At 45.8% G+C, this 20,503-nt stretch overlaps 1 protein-coding gene across 1 annotated transcript; it reads right to left on the bottom strand.

Annotated features, from left to right (window-relative positions):
- Positions 1 to 18,641: 18,641 nt before the first annotated feature.
- LOC123161169 (DEAD-box ATP-dependent RNA helicase 21) lies at positions 18,642 to 19,960 on the bottom strand. Its single transcript, XM_044579019.1, has one exon. It carries the CDS (start codon positions 19,857 to 19,859, stop codon positions 18,642 to 18,644), a length of 1,218 nt encoding a protein of 405 aa, XP_044434954.1. The 5' UTR covers positions 19,860 to 19,960.
- Positions 19,961 to 20,503: the final 543 nt, after the last annotated feature.

Genomic DNA, 20,503 nt, shown 5'->3' with positions numbered 1-20,503 from the left:
ATGCGTAGAAAATTTTGAATTTCAGCTACGTTCCCCAATATTGAGATCCAAAGAGAGAGAAGAAGCCATCTAGCTAATAACTATGGACCCGAAGGTCTGAGGTAAACTACTCACACATCATCGGAGAGGCTATGGTGTTGATGTAGAAGCCCTCCGTGATCAATGCCCCCTCCGGCGGAGCGCCGGAAAAGGCCCCGAGATGGGATCTCACGGGTACAGAAGGTTGCGGCGGTGGAAATAGGGTTTTGGCTCTGCCTTCGATGTTTCCAGGGTATATGGGTATATATATAGGAGGAAGAAGTACGTCGGTGGAGCAACATGGGCCCCACGAGGGTGGAGGGCGCGCCCAGGGGGTAGGCGCGCCCCCCTGCCTCGTGCTCTCCTCGTTGATTGCTTTACGTAGACTCCAAGTCCTCTAGATCACGTTTGTTCCGAAAATCACGTTCCCGAAGGTTTCGTTCCGTTTGGACTCCGTTTGATACTTTTTCTGCGAAACACTGAAATAGGCAAAAACAGCAATTTGGGCTGGGCCTCCGGTTAATAGGTTAGTCCCAAAAATTATATAAAAGTGTATAATAAAGCCCAATAAACATCCAAAACAGAATATAATATAGCATGGAACAATCAAAAATTATAGATACGTTGGAGACGTATCAAGGGCCACGGTATCAATATCAAAGAAGGTGGCAAAGCCCATGAGTGCAAGTTGACGAACGGAAAGTAAATTGTATGCAAGGGACTCAACAAGCATGACCTTCTCGATCGTGAGATCATGAGAAATGACAACCTTGCCGAGTCCCAATACCTTAGAAGACGAGGCATCACCCCACTCGACATTGGTGGGCATAGATGGAATCTTGTGCATGTCCACCACCAAGTCCTTGCTTCCAGTCATATGATTTGTAGCTCCACTATCGAGCAGCCATGATCCCCCACCGGAAGCAAACACCTACAAGAGATCAATGCTTGGTTTTAGGTACCCATTTTGTAATGGTTCCTTTGATGTTAGTGACAAGGGTCTTAGGAACCCAAATAGACCATTCGATGTACTCATAAGGAGAACCAACAAATTTGGCATAAGCATGCCCATCACTAGCACGGCACAACACATAAGAAGGGTTAAAGTCGCCGGCTTTGTTGGAAGGGGTGGCGTTTCCCTTCTTGACACCACCACCCTTCGCATTGTTCTTCTTCTCCTTGGAAGCACCCTTTCCCTCCTTCACAAAAGTTTGCTTGAGAGGAGGAGGTCGTTTGCTCTTGTCATTCTTCTTCTTGTTCTTGGGCATGGGTGCGAACCCAATCCCCTCCTTGGCCACAACTTCCTTTTGATTGCTCAAAAGGTCGTTGAGGTTCTTTTCACCTTGTATGCACGACACAAGGCCTTTCTCAAGTTGCTCCTTCAACTTGGCATTCTCCTTAACAAGATGCACATGCTCACAACAAGGGTTAGTAGCATTTGCATTATCAATTAAAACCATATGAGGAAAGGTGGCTTGTCAAGTATTAGCATGAATACCCTGCAAGGCCTTGTGAGGCTTGTTAGTTAGCTTCACTTGAAGTTGATCATGAGACTCTTTGATATTAGCATGAATACCCTGCAAGGCCTTGTGAGGCTTGTCAAGTATATCAAACTCCTCCTTGAGTCTAACAAGATCAACCCCAAGTTTGGCTTTCTCGGAATTTAGCACACGAGATACAACAAGAGCATGATCAAGATCTTTCTTTAGTTTAGCATGATCATCGTTGTATGAATCACGTCATTGGCTTCACCAAGTTGTTCCAAGAGAGCAACAAAGTGCTTCTTGGATTTACCCTTAAGCTTACCCATAAAAGACTCAAATTCATTTTCTTCACCATTAGACCCCTCATTTTCATCAATGAAATCCGTCAAAGAAGGATTAGTAATGATGGTAGTTTTGATGTTGGGGGTTACCTTGTTGGTGGCTTTGGCCATGAGGCACTTGGCGGTGATGTTCTCATTGGGTGAGTCGAAGAGAGACACCCTTGGAGTTGTCGCAATGGCAACGGAGGCCATGGCGGCCGACTCACCGTCTTCATCATCATCATCATCCTCATGGTACTCTTCTTGTGCCACCAATCCCTTGGGAGGAGTCTTCTTGGTGAAGTTGCTCTTGTTGGGGAAAGACTTGGCCTTGTCCTTTCGGATGAGCTTGCCACCATTGTCTTCCCTCTTCTCATAAGGACATTCCACAACAAAGTGGCTCACATTGCCACAATTATAGCAAGTCCTCACTCGTGGCTTGAACTTCGCGCCACTTGAGTTGTTCTTGTTGAAGTTGGGCCTTGTGTTCTTCTTGCTCCAAAATTGCCTTGAAGCAAGAGCCATGTGTTCATGATAGGCATACTTTGTATCTTCGTGGTTGCTCTCCTCTTATTCCTCTTCGTCCTCTTCTTCCACACTAACCTTGGCCTTCAATGCAAGATTGGGCTTCTTTGCTCTTTGAGAACATAGCACCACATTGTCGGCGGTCTTGTCCAAGATGCTCATAGCCACAAACTCATCCAACACTTCACTTGAGGACAAGGTGTGGAAGTCCGGCCTTTGACGGATAACGGAGGACATGGCCTTGTGGTAAGGCATCATGGCCTTGAAGAATTTGCGCTTGATCCAATTGTCATCCGTATCCTTGCTCCCATGATCTCGGAGTTAGACCGCGAGAGTAATTAATCGCCGATAAAGCTCACGAGGTTCTTCATCTTCTTTCATTGCAAACTCATCGGCTTCATCCTGCACCACTTCATAGTTTGAGCGTTGAATGCTTGCGCTTCCCCGGTAGAGAGACACAACATGGCGCCATGCATCCTTGGCCATGGTGAAAGGTCGGAGATGAGCAAGATCTTCGGGTGGAATTGCATCTTGGATGATGAAGAGAGCATTCTCATTGAATTGATTATCCGCGGCCTCTCTAGGGGTGAAGTTGCTTCGATCATGCGGATGGAAACCTTCTTCAATGATTCTCCAAAGGTTAGTATTAACATGGTTTAAATGACTCTTAAAGCGATAAACCCAAGAATCAAAATCCTCATTTTTCACAATCTTGGGGGGAGGACCGGCATGATTCAAATGAGTGGAAGGAATCGGTCCACCATAAGTAAGTGGAGGTTCCACATGGGCATAGATGTCGTTGCCATTTTTACCACTAGTAGAAGGAGCCTTTTCACTAGTAGCTTCCCCCTTGTTGGAGTTAGCATCCGTCACCTTGTTAGTGGGATCACCCACTTTCATCGGTGCGGTGGATAGTTTAAGCCCTTCTAAGAATTTGTTAAACATGCTTTCAACCTCGGTCGTCATGGAGGTTTTCAATGTGTCCAAAGCCACATTGAATTCCTCACGAGAGATCGCGGTTCCCCCATCGGCCGTAGACGAGATTGGATTCACACTGGAGTGCTCCTCACCACCGTCTACGGCGTCAACCATACTCTTCGGACGGCAAAGTCCTTAATAAAGAGACGAGGCTCTGATATCAATTGAAAGGATCGATATAGTTGACTAGAGGGGGGTGAATAGGAAACTAACAATTTTTAGCTTTTCTTTACCAATTTAAAGTTTGCATCAAAGTACGTTGTCTAGATATGCAACTAGGTGGGCAACCTATATGATGCAACAACAACAAGCACACAAGCAAGCAAGGGATATAACACAAATAAGCTTGCGCAAGTAAAGGCACGAGATAACCAAGAGTGGAGCCGGTGAAGACGAGGATGTGTTACCGAAGTTCCTTCCTTTTGAGGGGAAGTACGTCTCCGTTGGAGCGGTGTGGAGGCACAATGCTCCCCAAGAAGCCACTAGGGCCACCGTATTCTCCTCACGCCCTCACACAATGCGAGATGTCGTGATTCCACTATTAGTGCCCTTGAAGGCGGCGACCGGACCTTTACAAACAAGGTTGGGGCAATCTTCACAACTTAATTGGAGGCTCCCAACAACACCACGAAGCTTCACCATAATGGAATATGGCTCCGCGGTGACCTCAACCGTCTAGGGTGCTCAAACACCCAAGAGTAACAAGATCCAATAGGGATTAGTGGTGGGAATCAAATTTCTCTTGGTGGAAGTGTAGATCGGGGCCTTCTCAACCAATCCCTAGAAAATAAACGAGTTTGATTGGCTAGGGAGAGAGATCAGGCGAAAATGGAGCTTGGAGCAACAATGGAGCTTGGGGATGGAAGAGGTGGTCAACTCGGAGAAGAAGACACCCCTTATATAGTGGAGAGACAAATAAAAATACATCCGTGCCAACTTCCGTTGAGTTTCAAACAATGCAAAAATCCAACACGGTACTACCGCACTTGGCACGCGGTACTACTGCGCAGGGAGCGGATGTAAAAAATTACATCCGCCCCTACTTCCGCTCATGTTGTTGTGCCAGACCAGGACTCACGGTACTACCGCGTGCATGGGGCGGTACTACCGCGTAGGGCGCGGATGTAAAAAATTACATCCGCCCCTACAGCCGCACGAGCAGCTGAGCCTGGCCAGAGGCCACGGTACTACAGCTCCTAAGGAGCGGTACTACCGTGAGCACCTGCAGTACTACCGCTCCGAAGAGCAGTACTACCGCATGCCCCCAGAACAGCAACACTAGGAATCCTTCTTTTTGCATATACATGAAGAAATGGAGGATGCTCCATAGGCTAAGGGAAAGGCGGTGCAAAAGGAGAAAACGTGTACGTGATGATTCCGACCAAACCTTTCCAAAGCGGACCCCCTCTTAATAGTACGGCTTTCCTATGACTCAAATCCACCAAAAAGAAACGTAGAAAAACACCGTCTTCAAAAGTATTCGAGGGGCACCAAACCGTCTTGTGCCTAGTGATGAAATGTATGAAATACTCAAGGCACATGATTAGTCCGCAAAAGCATTGTCATCAATCACCAAAACACCTTAGGGATAAATATGCCCTTACAGCATTCTATAAAGCCATATTCAAAAGATATAAGTGAAGTGCAATGAGCATTCTATAAATCAACCATGGAAAATCTCATACCAGCATGGTGCATAAAAGAAAATTGAAAACTAAATGCAAAAGACGCTCCAAGATTTGCACATATCATATGAACGAAATGAATCCGAAAACATACCGATACTTGTTGAAGAAAGATGGGATGCCTTCCGGGGCATCCCCAAGCTTAGACGCTTGAGTCTCCTTCAATATTTACTTGGGGTGCCTTGGGCATCCCCAAGCTTGAGCTCTTGCCTCTCCTCCTTCTCCTCACATCGAGACCTCCTCGATCTTCGAACACTTCATCCACACAAAACTTAACCGAACTTTTAGTGGCGGGGTTAGTGAATATGGCAAAGAAATCCCATCATGTACTGCTGTAACATTATTGTATAATTATAAACAAACATTACCCACTGTATGCTATCACAATTCTATGGCCTCAAGTCAAGGAGGCTTCAACAAGAATTCAAACATATGCAAATAATGAAGCTATAACAACAATCTGTGAAAACAGGATAGTCTGTAAAGATTCGAACATCCACCATACTTCTGTAACCCAAGAAATTCTGAAAGAATTAGGAAAAATAAACAATTTGTAAAGAAAGACAGTGCAAAAAGTTTCAGAACCGTTTGACGTTCCAGTGAAAAATCGCGCACTACAGCCAAAGTTTCTGTCTTGCACCGCACAAAACAACAAGTAATGTAAACATCATAAAGGCAAATCTTGGCACATTATTTTTATAATACAATGGAATTGTACAAGGGGATAATTATTTTTGATGAAAATTTTCTGTAATTAAGATTCACAAAGTTTCTGTGAGCATGAACAAAGTTCAAGGAGCTCTCCCACTTCAACAATGCTTGTCTCTCTCACTTTCACTTTCCTTTTTGAAAAGTTTTGGGTTCCCCTCTTTATTTTTTTGTTTTTAAACTTTATAAAAGCACTCAACAGAAATAAATGACTCTCTAAAACTTCCGGGTTGTCTCCCTGGTAGCGCTTTCTTTAAAGCCATTAAGCTAGGCATATAGTGCTCAAGTAATGGATCCACCCGGATCCCAAGGTATATCAAAGCCAATTTTAATTAACAATGAGTTGGCATTTAGTAGTGAGCACAAAGCAACATATATCAAGCAATGACGAAGTCTAACTCTCTTCCTATGCATCGGCATGTCATAAAAGAACAATTCATGCACACATAGTAAAGGCCAATGCATAGTATAAATAGTTTCTTGCAATTTTATCGTGTTGGAAACATAGAGAGGTGGAGATGTAGTTCCTCTCTCATAATAATTGCAAGTAGGAGAAGCAAGCACATGCATATTATATCTATCAAAATCATCATGTGTAGTAGTAAAATGCAACCCATCAATATAATCCTTAATAAGGGCAAACTTCTCCGATATAGTGTAGTCGGGAGAATTGAAAAAGAAAATAGGACTATCATGTGTGGGTGCGATAGCAATAATTTCATGTTTAACATAAGGAACTATAGCAAGTTCATCGCCATAAGCATTATTCATATTGGCATCCTGGCCACAAGCATAGCAAGCATCATCAAAAAGGGATATTTCAAAAGAATCAAAGGGATCATATCAATTATCATAGCAATCATCCTTTGGTAAGCATGAAGGGAAATTAAACAATGTATGAGTTGAAGAGTTACTCTCATTAGAAGGTGGGCACGGGTGATCAATCCGCTCTTCCTCCTTTTGTTCTTCGCTCTCCTCCTCATCTTTTTCATCTAATGAGCTCACAGTTTTAGTAATTTCTTCTTCCATAGTTTCCTGCAAAATATTAGTCTCTTCTTGGACAGCGGAGACTTTCTCAATAAATGCATCAATATTGGAATTGTATTCATAATTCTCATAACAATAGTATAGCAAAAATTTCAGATCTGTAACAGCATCATCAAGATTTTCACACGTTTTAAACAAAGATTCAATTTCACAAGCACCCATAAAAGCAACGAATTCTTCTATTTGTTCCACATCATAGTAATCATATATACCATTAGCATAATAAGCCAAGGTTTTACATCATTAAATTTGCATGAAAAGGGAAGGTGTGGAGCCTTCATCCTAGAGCAACAAGTACAATCATATCTCAAGCATAGTTCCCGAGCATACCAACGCAACATATAAATTTGATCCCATAATAGTTTCCCTTTTTGGGTCAAGCGATAATCCCTAAAGTATTCACGTTGATCCAACATGTCTCCCATTATATAGTTGAATTGGGTTTTCTCAGGATTATCAAAGTAGTACATAATATTTTTCACATAATGAGCATAGAGGGTTTTAGGAGGTTCCCCATCCCCATGAGCAGCAAGTACACCTAATTTTTTTTGGTATTTTGTGTTCCATATCCATAAGTGAAGATAGAGAACAACTTAGAACAGCAAATAAAAATTACTTAGTGATAAAGCAAACAAGCACACACGTGAATATTCACCCCACGCTATAACTCCCCGGCAACGGCGCCAGAAAAAGGTCTAGATAACCCACAAGTATAGGGGATCAATTGTAGCCACTTTCGATAAGTAAGAGTGTCGAACCCAATGAGGAGCTAAAGGTAGAACAAATATTCCCTCAAGTTCTATCGACCACCGATACAACTCTACGCACGCTTAACGTTCGCTTTACCGAAAACAAGTATGAAACTAGAAGTACTTTGTAGGTGTTGTTGGATAGGTTTGCAAGAATATAAAGAGCATGTAAATAAAAACTAGGGGCTGTTTAAGTAAATAAGAAATAAAGTTAGTATAGCGAGCGTGGAAAAGTGGTGGTAGGAGTTGCGAAATTGTCCCTAAGCAATTGACTACGTTACTAGACCGATGGCAAGTTTTATGTGGGAGAGGCCACTACTAGCATGTCATCCCTAACTAGGAATTCTATGCACTTATGATTGGAACTATTAGCAAGCATCCGCAACTACTAACGTTCATTAAGGTAAAACCCAACCATAGCATTAAGATATATTGGTCCCCCTTCAATCCTGTATGCATCAATTTCTATGCTAGGTTGAAGCTTCTGTCACTCTTGCCCTCCAATACATAGTCCTATCAACATACAACTAACCCTATGGTGTGATCCACGCGCGCGCTCATATGATGGGCACCAAAGGACAGCAACATAACCACAAGCAAATTAAACCAATCATAGCAATTCACCAATTACCGATAGGACAACGAAAATCTACTCAGACATCATAGGATGGCAACACGTCATTGGATAATAATATGAAGCATAAAGCATGATAACCCACAAGTATAGGGGATCAATTGTAGCCTCTTTCGATAAATAAGAGTGTCGAACCCAATGAGGAGCTAAAGGTAGAACAAATATTCCCTCAAGTTCTATCGACCACCGATACGACTCTACACACGCTTGACGTTCGCTTTACCTAGAACAAGTATGAAACTAGAAGTACTTTGTAGGTGTTTTTGGATAGGTTTGCAAGAATATAAAGAGCACGTAAATATAAAGTAGGGGCTGTTTAGATAAAGACACAATAAAGTTAGTATAGCGAGTGTGGAAAAGTGGTGGTAGGAGTTGCGAAATTGTCCCTTAAGCAATTGACTACTTTACTAGACCGATAGCAAGTTTTATGTGGGAGAGCCACTGCTAGCATGTCATCCCTTACTTGGAATTCTATGCACTTATGATTGGAACTATTAGCAAGCATCCGCAACTACTAACGTTCATTAAGGTAAAACCCAACCATAGCATTAAGTTATATTGGTCCCCATTCAATCCCGTATGCATCAATTTCTATGCTAGGTTGAAGCTTCTGTCACTCTTGCCCTCCAATACATAGTCCTATCAACATACAACTAACCCTATGGTGTGATCCACGCGCGCGCTCATATGATGGGCACCAAAGGACATCAACATAACCACAAGCAAATTAAATCAATCATAGCAATTCATCAACCACCGATAGGACAACGAAAATATACTCAGACATCATAGGATGGCAACACATCATTGGATAATAATATGAAGCATAAAGCACCATGTTCAAGTAGAGGGTACAGCGGGTTGCGGGAGACTGGACCGCAGTAGATAGATCGGGGAAGGTGATGAAGATGTTGGTGAAGATGACGGCGGTGTTGGTGAAGATTGTGGTGCCGATGATGGCCCCGGCGGCATTCCGGCGCCACCGGAAGCGAGGGGGAGAGAGCCCCCCTCCTTGTTCTTCTTCCTTGACCTTCTCCCTAGGTGGGAGAAGGGTTCTCCCTCTGGTCCATGGCCTCCATGGCATGGGAGGGGCGAGAGCCCCTCCGAGATTGGATCTGTCTCTCTGTCTCTCTCTGTTTCTGCGCTCTCCCCTTCTGCCCTTTCACCGTTTCATATATATATATGGAGATCCGTAACTCCGATTGGATTGAAACCTTCGCCCAAATTTTTCTCCGAAAATTAGCTTTCTTGCGGCCGAAGAAGAGCAGCAACCGCCTTACGGGTGGACCACGAGGATCGGGGGCGCGCCCCCTGCCTCGTGGCCACCTCGGGCACCGTCTCGCGTTGATTCTTCTTCCCATATTCTCCAAATATTCCAAAAATATTCTCTGTCCATTTGGATTCCGTTTGATATGGGGTTTCTGCGAAACATAAAACATGCAACAAACAGGAACTGGCACTGGGCACTGGATCAATATGTTAGTCCCAAAAATAGTATAAAAAGTTGCCAAAAGTATATGAAAGTTGTATAATATTGGCATGGAACAATCAAAAATTATAGATACGACGGAGACGTATCAGCATCCCCAAGCTTAATTCCTGCTCATCCTCGAGTAGGTAAATGATAAAAAGGATAATTTTTGATGTGGAATGCTACCTAGCATAATCTTGATCACATATCTAATCATGGCATGAATATTAAGACACGAGTGATTCAAAGCAATAGTCTATCATTTGACATCAAGACAATAATACTTCAAGCATACCAACCAAGCAATTATGTCTTATTGAAATAACATAGCCAAAGAAAGCTCATCCCTACAAAATCATATAGTCTGGCTATGCTCCATCTTCACCACACAAAGCATTCAAATCTTGCACAACCCCGATGACAAGCCGAGCAATTGGTTCATACTTTTTAACGCGCTTCAGCCTTTTCAACCCTCACGCAATACATGACCGCAAGCCATGGTTATAGCACTATGGGTGGAATAGCATATGATGATGGAGGTTGTGTGGAGAAGACAAAAAGGAGAAAGTCTCACATCGACGCGGCTAATCAACGGGCTATGGAGATGCCCATTAATTGATGTCAATGTGAGTAGTAGGGATTGCCATGCAACGGATGCACTAGAGCTATAAGTGTATGAAAGCTCAAACTGAAAACTAAGTGGGTGTGCATCCAACTTGCTTGCTCATGAAGACCTCGGGCGTTTGAGGAAGCCCATCATCGGAATATACAAGCCAAGTTCTATAATGAAAATTCCCACTAGTATATGAAAGTGATAACTCAAGAGACTCTCTATATGAAGAACATGGTACTACTCTGAAGCACAAGTGTGGTAAAAGGATAGTAACATTGCCCCTTCTCTCTTTTTCTCTCATTTTTTTATTTATTTTTCTTTTTTTCTCTTTTTTTGGTGGGCTTCTTTGGCCTCTTTTTTTTATTTGGGCTTCTTTGGCCTCTTTTATTTTGATAACCTCACATGGGACAATGTTCCAATAATGATGATCATCACACTTTTATTTACTTACAACTCAATGTCTAGAGGGTACAGCGGGTTGCGGGAGAGTGGACCGCGGTAGATAGATGGGGGAAGGTGATGAAGATGTTGGTGAAGATGACGGCGGTGTTGGTGAAGATTGCGGTGATGATGATGGCCCCGGCGGCGTTCCGGCGCCACCGGAAGCGAGGGGGAGAGAGCCCCCCTCCTTCTTCTTCTTCATTGACCTTCTCCCTAGGTGGGAGAAGGGTTCTCCCTCTGGTCCATGGCCTCCATGGCATGGGAGGGGCGAGAGCCCCTCCGAGATTGGATCTGTCTCTCCGTCTCTCTCTGTTTCTGCGTTCCCTGATTCTGCCCTTTCACCGTTTCTTAAATTCCCGGAGATCCGTAACTCCGATTGGGCTGAATTTTGGACACGATCTCTATCCGGAAATTAGCTTTCTTGCGGCGAAAGAAGGGCACCAACCACCTTACAGGGTGGCCACGAGGGCCCAGGGCGCGCCTGACCCCCTGGGGCACGTCCCCCTGCCTCGTGGCCCCCTCGGGCATCGTCTCGCGTTGATTCTTCTTCCCAAAAATCATAAATATTCCAAAAAAAAAATCTCCGTCAATTTTTATCCCGTTTGGACTCCGTTTGATATGGATTTTCTGTGAAACAAAAAACATGCAACAAACAGGAACTGGCACTGGGCACTGGATCAATATGTTAGTCCCAAAAATAGTATAAAAAGTTACCAAAAGTATATGAAAGTTGTATAATATTGGCATGGAACAATGAAAAATTATAGATACGACGGAGACGTATCAGCTGCAACGAAACTCCTCATTCACTTCCATTAGTTTTGATCTAAAATACGTGGTAGTCAAACCACTATACACAACTTGTATGCACAAACTTTTCTCAAAATAGGTCTCCGCATAGAGAATTTTACCGAAAAGCAACCATACGCACATTCGAAACGATAGCTGCACCCAAACTCCTCATTAGATTCTATGAGTTTTGGTCGAAAATTCCAGCAAGCCAAACCATTATTGACAACTTTGATTCATAAACTTTTCTGAAAATAGGTCTCTATATATGACCCCGCATAGAGAATTTTACCGAAAAACAGCCATACACAATTTTATAAAGATAGCTAGCTGCACCGAAACTCCTCATTCACTTCCATGAGCTTTGATCTAAAATACGTGGTAGTCAAACCATTATACACAACTTTGACACAAGCTTTTCTCAAAATAGGTCTCCATATATGATCCCACATAGAGAATTTTACCGAAAAGCAGCCATACACACATTCGAAACGATAGCTGCACGCAAACTCCTCATTAGATTCTATGTGTTTTGATCGAAAATACCAGCAAGCCAAACCATTATACACAACTTTGATTCATAAACTTTTCTCAAAATAGGTCTCCATATATGACGCCGCATAGAGAATTTTAACGAAAACCAGCCATACACACTTTTAAAAAGATAGCTAGCTGCACCAAAACTCCTCATTCACTTCCATGAGTTTTGATCGAAAATACCTGGCAGTCAATTCATTATGCACAAATTTGATTCACAAACTTTTCTCAAAATAGGTCTCCATATATGACACCGCATAATTTTTTTAACCGAAAAGTAGCCTTACGCACTTTTGAAACGATAGCTGCACCAAAACCACTCATTTACTTCCATGAGTTTTGATAAATAAATACCTAGTAGACAAACCGTTATACAAAACTTTGATTCACAAACTTTTCTCAAAATATGTCTCCATATATGACCCCGCATAGAGCATTTTACCGAAATGCAGCGATACACACTTTTAAAAAGATAGCTAGCTGCACCGAAACTCCACATTCACTTCCATGAGTTTTGATCAAAAATACGTGGTAGTCAAGCCATTATACATATCTTTGATTCACAAACTTTTCTCAAAATAAGTTTCCATACATGACGCTACATAGAGAATTTTACCGAAAACCAGCAATACACACTTTTTAAAAGATAGCTAGCTGCACCGAAACTCCTCATTCACTGCCATGAGTTTTGATCGAAAATAACTGGTACTCAAACCATTATACATAACTTTTATTCAAAAAAAATTGTCCAAAAGTTAAGGAAGACCGGTGGAAAACCGGAACGTCGAACGTGCGGAAAAATTAAAAAAACAAATCCGGAGGAAGCACCCAGAGCGCGACATGTGGCGGGCGGCTGAGAGCGCGCCAAGTGACGCCGATCGTTGTGAGGCTCCCGAAGAAGCGCTCGTTAACTAGTTGCTCCCTCCATTGCATGTGTGAATATGTGATCATCACCCAACCATTGATGGTAGTAGTGGGATTTTTCATTTGGATACTGATCACAAGATTTATGTATTGAAGGATTCAGACTACTGATCCCCAAGTCTAAAAAGATAGTAAGTTCCAACTGGGGCAACCCTCCTCTTTTTGACTTGTATGGAAAACATATGTGCACACCATATCTCGTTTCATTTTAGTTGGTTCAATGCATTGCCAGATAAACACTCCACCGATCCGATTAGCATTCATGTTGATACTCCCTCCGTCCGGAAAAGCTTGTCTCAAACTTGTTTCTCAAATGGATGTATCTAGCACTAATTTGGTGCTAGATATATCCATCTGAGGGACAAGCTTTTTCGAACGAAGGGAGTGTTAGACAGATTAATCCTGGACGGCTTCGTGACAAATATACACAGGGTGCAGTCAGTACGTATATCACTGCCAGCATAATGGTTTTATAGTGCTAGCAGTATATTCACGCTTCTCTTCTGGCGATTCTCTCGGACCTGTTAAACCGGCGCAGACGAACGAATCGTTACGCGACAAGAACACCTTGCAAGGCAACACAGGATTTGAGCAAGCGGCAGTACATTGACCTGTAATCTGAAGTCCAACCAGACGTTGGCTCTGACACCGTTACGTCTTGCACGATTGTCACACTTTTACTCCGTAAACACAATGTTAGCTAGCTACCAAAATCAGCTGACAAGAAAACAGCATCAGCTAACAAAATCATGCACCAACAGGTAAATAACATCCACTACCAAAATCATGCAGTTGTTTAAAACAAAAGTTCATGCTCAACATAGGCATTGCTAACATAAGGGGAGACTGATCCTAGCTCAACAGAAGAAAAGGAACCTTGGTAGACTATCAACACAGCTGTTGTAAATTCCTCACCCAATATTTCCCTTATCTCGTCGTAGATGCAAAGCACCGACACGAAAAAAGCCATACCTAGTGAGTGAAATAGCAGAGTGCTCATACCAAGGCAAAATGGCAAGCAATGTGAGACAGTTGGTACTACAGTGATAGCACAGCATGACGAATGTTCTTCAATCTTCATCCAGAGCCCGGAAGATGGGAGGCCAGACCGTCATGAAAGGAAACACACTTGCACCCAAATAATGATAGCCGTGCCGCTTGTCCTTGGCATGGCAAACCCACTCCTCTCGGCTTCTCAGATCCACGCAAATGATGACAGCCTCGCCGTGTGTCCTTGACCCCAAGAGCATGTATTCAAACTTCCTCGAGATTATCGCATGCTACCGCACTCAAGCGAATCGTGTCCCCCAGCACCCAGATGTCTGTGTCATCGTCATCCGACTCGCGGTGCCACACATTGAGCTGAAATCCCTTCACATGGATGAGGAAGAGGCCGGACTCTTTGTATGAGAGCGTGAGGCTGGCGGCGTCCACTTTTTCCGGCAGGTTCAAGGTGGACAGGCATGTCGTGGCCAGATCCAGCAAAAGAATGTAGCCAATCTCTACTGCCATGTAGAGCTTGTTGTGGACATACATCATGTCCGTGATTCTGGACCATGCAGTGACCTCTACTGTTGCCAGGATGGCTTCGCATCAGGCGTCAGGCTTCTGCAGGACACAAGCTTGCACTGAGAAGATCTTCCGTGCCGGCGCCATCGGGAACACGAAAGAGATAATGCCATGAATGCCATCCCTGGGAAAGAAAAATGCACTTATATTATTAGTGTGGACGTCCCGAAGACTGGGTAGCAGCTCCGGCAGCGGCGGCGGGAGGGGATGAAATCTTCGTGTCGGGCACAAGGGTTAGCACATGGCGAGCCACTTATCTAAATATTTGACGAGGAGGCAGCCGTTTCGGCAGTTGAAGAGATGTCGGCGGCCGGCAATTTTGACCACGGCGGCCGCATGGGCAAGCATTGGCTCACCTGGGACGGACACGACTGCCGGGACTGGGACCAGGGCGTCGGAGTCCACCACGAAGTAGCCGAGGTGCCGGGGAGGGTTGTGCCCGCGGAAGCGTCCGAGGAAGGCAGGGTCGGAGGCGATGCAAAGCCACAACTTGGATGATGTGAACTGTTGTTTCATTTAGGTTGCACGCTTTAGTATCTCTACTCCTAATGGAGCACTATTTGGCATTAGAACTTTGTAAGTTCACCAAGGCCCCAGGTGACCCTCCTGCTTGAATAGCTATTCTGGTATGAATTCTAGATTGTGCATAAATGCATCCATATTTGCTTGAATCAATTTTGATGCACCACAACACATGTTTGTCTTATTTGGCACGAACATGGTTCTTTTTATATAAACACAGACATGCAAATGCATAAGTAACCCAATTATGCTTTTGCTGGGGCAGAGAACCTTTTTCTTTTGCAGGCAACTAATATTTTAATGCATTCCCATCGGCTTGTCATAGAGGCAAAAGAGGGCGAATACAAAAGTCTTAGCTAATGAAAAAACTACATGGATGGCTCATACCAAGGCGAATGGTTAAACAATGTGAGGTTATTCGTCGTGATCATCCTCGTCATTCAAAGTGGGAAAGGTGGGAGGCCAGATAGTCATAAGGGGAAAGATAGTTGTAAAATATATACCCTGCACCTTGATCTCATATGCCGTCTCCTTCCTGCTTCTCAGGTCAACAGAAATGATAGCTCTACTTGTCCACAAACATAAGAACACAAATCCACCATCTTCCGAGATTCCACACACCCGAAATCTCTCATGGCGGTCCTGTGCTGCACGCACAACAAACCTGTCAACCAGCTCTCACCTGTCTTCACCGTTGTCGTCCATCTTGTGGTTCCAAACACTGAGATGGAACTCGTCTTTGTGGATGAGAAAAAGCCCAGAATCATCTCCAAGCGAGAGCTTGAAGTCCGCACCGACTTTGTCCGGGACTTTGACGACAAAGAGTTCTGGATCTGGAGCAACAAAATCCAACCGACAAATGTAGCAATTGTCGAGCACAATGTAGAGCTTGTCATTGACAATCATCATTGAGTGAGCAAAATTTAATGGCACAGGGAGCTCTCCTTCAGCCAAAATGGCTTCACCCCAGGCATCAGATTGCCCGACATACACTCGGGCCGATAACTTTCGTCCGCTGAGACGCACAGACACTAAGACTAAGTCGTCGTCGTTGTCCCTAAATAACAAGTAGAGACATTGACTAATGTAGTCCAGCGGACCTAACCTGCCAATGTGTAATAGCTCCGGCGGTAGTCGGATAGGGAGCAACGCCCGTGCCGGGCACAGCGGGCTGAACATGGTGTATCCGCCGCACCCGAATGACCGGGGCATGAGTAGGAGGCGGCCGTTCCGGCTGTCGGTGATTCTTACAGATTGATTGCAGTGGTTGAAGCCGGCGCGATTCACGGCATAGCGGAGCTCCCGGGCTTCCGAGACGCTCACAAACACCGCGCGCAAGGTGGAGCAGTCGTTGACGTAGAAGCCGAGGACGCGGGGAGGGTGACGGTCGCGGAATCGTCGGAGGAAGACGCGGTCGGCGGCGATGCGGAGCCATCGCTTGGAGACGAGGGCGGCGTGAACGAGGAAAGCCGGGAAGCCGAGGCGGAGCAGGATCTCCCGAGCAGGTCATTGTCGCCGATCACCACCGCCATCGCGTTCTCGCCGCCTCTCCTTCCACGAAGGTGGAGCAGCTCGTCGGGTAGGTCCATACCGCGGCGGACGATTTGGGCGCTGAGTCTGGCGGCGGAGTAGGCACTCGTGATCTTCTACTTGAAGCCGGAGGCGCCGGGGCAAATAAATTTATTTTGGGCTCATTCTGTTCCGTTGCATGTACTCGTAAATAAAGCCCAAAAGCACACCGACATGGCGCGGGCGAGAAGATTTCCTTCCTTTCGTGACCACCCGGCCATCCGTGGAGATCATGAAAAAAAACCTCAAAAAAATGAAGAAAAAGAAGAAGAAAAAACATCTATGCAACAGAGGCGTCAGAGATGCAGAACTATTAACTGAAAGGCAACTTATGCATACATCCACGTGAATCATGACTACGATCCCTCCTCCTTTCGACCTGTATGGAGAACATGAGAGTACCTGATGGCATTATTGTGTCCATTGGTGCACACGCTTCTCATTTCAGTCGGCAGGGCACACAAAGTTCAAGATTCACGCATATACTCCCTCCGTCCCGAAATAAGTGTCTCAGAACTAGTACAAAGTTGAGACACTTATTTCGAACGGAGGGAGTACTTAGCAGTCAGGAGGTTGTTGTGATTGTCCAAAAATTCAGAGTAGAGGAGGATGCGGTCGAAAGCCAGCACCATTACTATCTCTGCTGAAATCAGTAAATCACCGGCAGTAGTATGTACTCCCACAAACTGAGCGCAACAAAAAAATTTGGATCGAATTTTGTGGAGGGGTACTCCTCACCCGAGTTTTGCGTATATCTGGCGGCGGCCATGGGCGTCGCCTCCTCCTCCGCGAATTGTCCCGTGTGAGTAGTAGATTATAGTATTAGTACGATGATTAAGATAAAGTTAAAACATTTGAGATATTTTTGTCTTAATAATTGTGATGTTTTTTGGACGCTGATAACGCCCACACGTGTGGTGGGAGCGACATCTGCCCACACGCCTTATAACACACAGACTGCGCCACGTCACCGCGTGCATGCATGTGGGAATCTTTTTTATTTCTAGTTTTTAAAATGTTTTATCTCTTAAATGAAAAATCCGATTGAAGATCCGTTTTCACCTAAATCCATCGCGACGAGATCTTCGAAACTAGATCTCGTATCAATATGTTTCGACGACATTTTTGGGGGGTTAAAAGTTTTCATGTCTATTGCACATGAATTGCCATGGTGTTTACACTGAAGTTGCCATGATATGTTTCAGCTATTTTTTTCTACATTTAAAAGTAAATTTTGACATATTATAAAACAGAGAATTAAGAAACTAAACTTATCATGAACCATAAACTAAAATTGCCATGATACATGCACTTAAAATTGCCATGGTTCATATAAAAAATAATTTTCACGGTCAAAGTACTGGAATTGTCATGGTCAAAATACTAAGATTGCCATGCTCTATAAACTAAAATTGTCACATGGCAACTTTAGTGTAAACACTATGGCAACTTTTGTGTAAAAAAAAATTCGTCGAAACACATCAACATGGGATCTAGTTTTGAAGATCTCGTCGAGGCGGACTTAATGGCGAAAACGGATTTTTAATTGGAGTTTTTAATTAGGAGATAAAATATTTTTAAGCCGAAAAACCAAAAAGATTCCCGCTGATGTCATCTGTTTTGACGTGGCAAAATGAATGATAATGGAGCCGTTTGGGCCATGTTGCTTCGTGCCACACGTGTGGGCATTAACATTTGCGTATTTTTTTGGATCCCTTTCTTTGGACGAAATCTTAGAATGCGAAAAGCTGCAAAATAGAATACTTAAGTGCATACAAAAAAACTATTAAGAAAGTTTTGTCACCACATAGGACTACAATATAATGTTGACTGAAATGAAGATCATATACATCAGATGAACCCTGCATAAATCAACACTGAAATACATTGAAGTTGCGTCAAACCAAATGTTCGTTTTACAACGAAAAAATAACAATAAAATGGTTCTAATGGTTAGTGTAATGTTTGCACCTCATCTTACCCCTCACATTCTAGCAGAAGTTCAATCTCATTACGGCGAAGCACCTTCGGTTCCTTTCGCGCGGGTAATCTCATCCGTCAGTGGTATGCATGGACGGTGCTGTTTCTTCTCGGAGGTCTACCAGGAACAGACCCCGGCTTGAACTTGGACGCCTCATGCCTGGCAAGCTCCGGCGGCACGGGACTATTGCTCTGCACAAGCATCTGCTTAAGATCGAAGAAAATGTCAGTGTCCACCAGTGTCAAAAACGATGTCGAGAGCCCCTTCTTCCCCGCGCGGCCCGTCCTCCCGATACGATGCGTGTACAGATCGATCGAGCTAGGCATCTCGTAGTTGATCACGTGAGCGACCTCCGGGACGTCGATGCCGCGGGCGGCGAGGTCGGTGGCCACGAGGACGTTGAACCCGCCGTTCCTGAACCCGTCGAGGTTGGCCGTCCTCTCGTCCTGTGACTTCCCTCCGTGCTGCTCGAGCGGGGTTATGGCGGGTTCAACGTCCTCGTGACCACCGACCTCGCCGCCCGCGGCATCGACGTCCCGGAGGTCGCTCACCCGGGTTATGCCGGGCCATCTGGATCTGCACCCGGCCCTGTCGACGTTGCGGAGCAGCTCGGCGCCGAGCCCGCTCTCCGCCCAGCTCCGCATGGGCCGGGGCACGCGGGAGCCCCTGTAGGAGATGCCGAAGTCCTCGCGCAGGATCCGCCAGTCGCGCTCCGTCATCTCCTCGGCGCGCTTGGCCGTCCAGTGCGTGTCCACGCGCATGTCCAGGGCGTCGTACGTCGCCGCGGCGCCGGACTCCTTGTGCAACGTGGCCGCCGCGGCCTTCTTCTGCTCGCGCCGGTCGATGCCTGCGAGGAAGCCGCGACCGTAGAGCAGCAGGGGCCCGTGCGCCGGCTGGTAGGGCGCGTCGGCTGTGTCGACAAGGCTGGTGTCGTCCGTGCTCGCCCAGTCGAAGCGGAACCTGTCCCGCGGCTTGGCGACCGTCTTGGGCTTCTTGTCCTTGGATCCCCCGAGGTACTGATCCCTGATCGCCTCCAGCTCCTTCTCCCGCGCCTTCTCCGCCCGATCTTTCTCCTTGCCGTTCCTGTCCTGAACTCTGTCGCGGCGGTCACGGTGCCGGTCCTGGTAGTGTCGGCACGATGAGGAGGAATCGTGAGGGGGAGGCGGCGGAGTGGGGAGCTCGGAGCGACGCTGGTCGGCGACGGCGGCCTGGCGGCGCTCGAGGGCGAGGCGCTGGCGTTTTTCCCGGGAGAGGAATACCGGGCTCGGCTCCGCGGCGTCCAACGTTCGCTTCATGGCGGGGCTGCTGGCAGGAGAGGACGCGCGGAGGTGTTCGGCTTGCACGGGACGGGAGGGAGGATTCGATGCTGCTTCTTCTTCTGTACATAAAGGCTGGCGGATCAGCCGCCGACGCCGACTCGGAGGGAAGTTCGTATCCGGCACGGTCAACGGCTGAAAATGGCGGCAGATTACCGCGGACCATAATCATCCCGCGAGGAATCCATGATGCCTACTACTATTTATATTGGGCGCTTATAGGCGCCGGCACACCCGCCGAAATCTTCGGCCGGTCTAGCCCAGGCCGTTGGATGTGAGCCGCGCAGCAGTTGGATCCAGGCAAACAAAAAAAACAGATCGCCCCTAGCTTCTTCTTCCTCGCGCAGTTCGGGCTGGATCCGCATGTCCCGCTCGAGGACCGCGCCTCCTGTCCCCTCCGGTGGCCGTCCCTATCGTCAATCCCCATCCTTGCCGGTCTTCCTCGTCGCCTGCCGGACCCCGCCCTTGCCGGTCGTTCTCGTCATCGGTCCTCACCCTCCCGGCCTCGTTGTCGCCTCGACCCATGCAACAACTCCACCTGCAGTTGCAGCTCTTGACGACGATGGTTGTAGCTCCACCGCCGCCCCTCACCATTGATACTCGCTGCACGGAATTACATCGAC

The sequence above is a fragment of the Triticum aestivum genome, chromosome 1D (assembly GCF_018294505.1).
Source record: "Triticum aestivum cultivar Chinese Spring chromosome 1D, IWGSC CS RefSeq v2.1, whole genome shotgun sequence".
NCBI lineage: Eukaryota > Viridiplantae > Streptophyta > Magnoliopsida > Poales > Poaceae > Triticum > Triticum aestivum.
Note: the sequence above shows the minus strand (reverse complement) of the source record. Positions and strands in the feature narration are given on the sequence as shown.

Coding starts and splice junctions, on each gene's coding strand:
- LOC123161169 (XM_044579019.1), bottom strand. CDS start 19,859: ATGAAGCGAACGTTGGACGCCGCGGAGCCGAGCCCGGTATTCCTCTCC.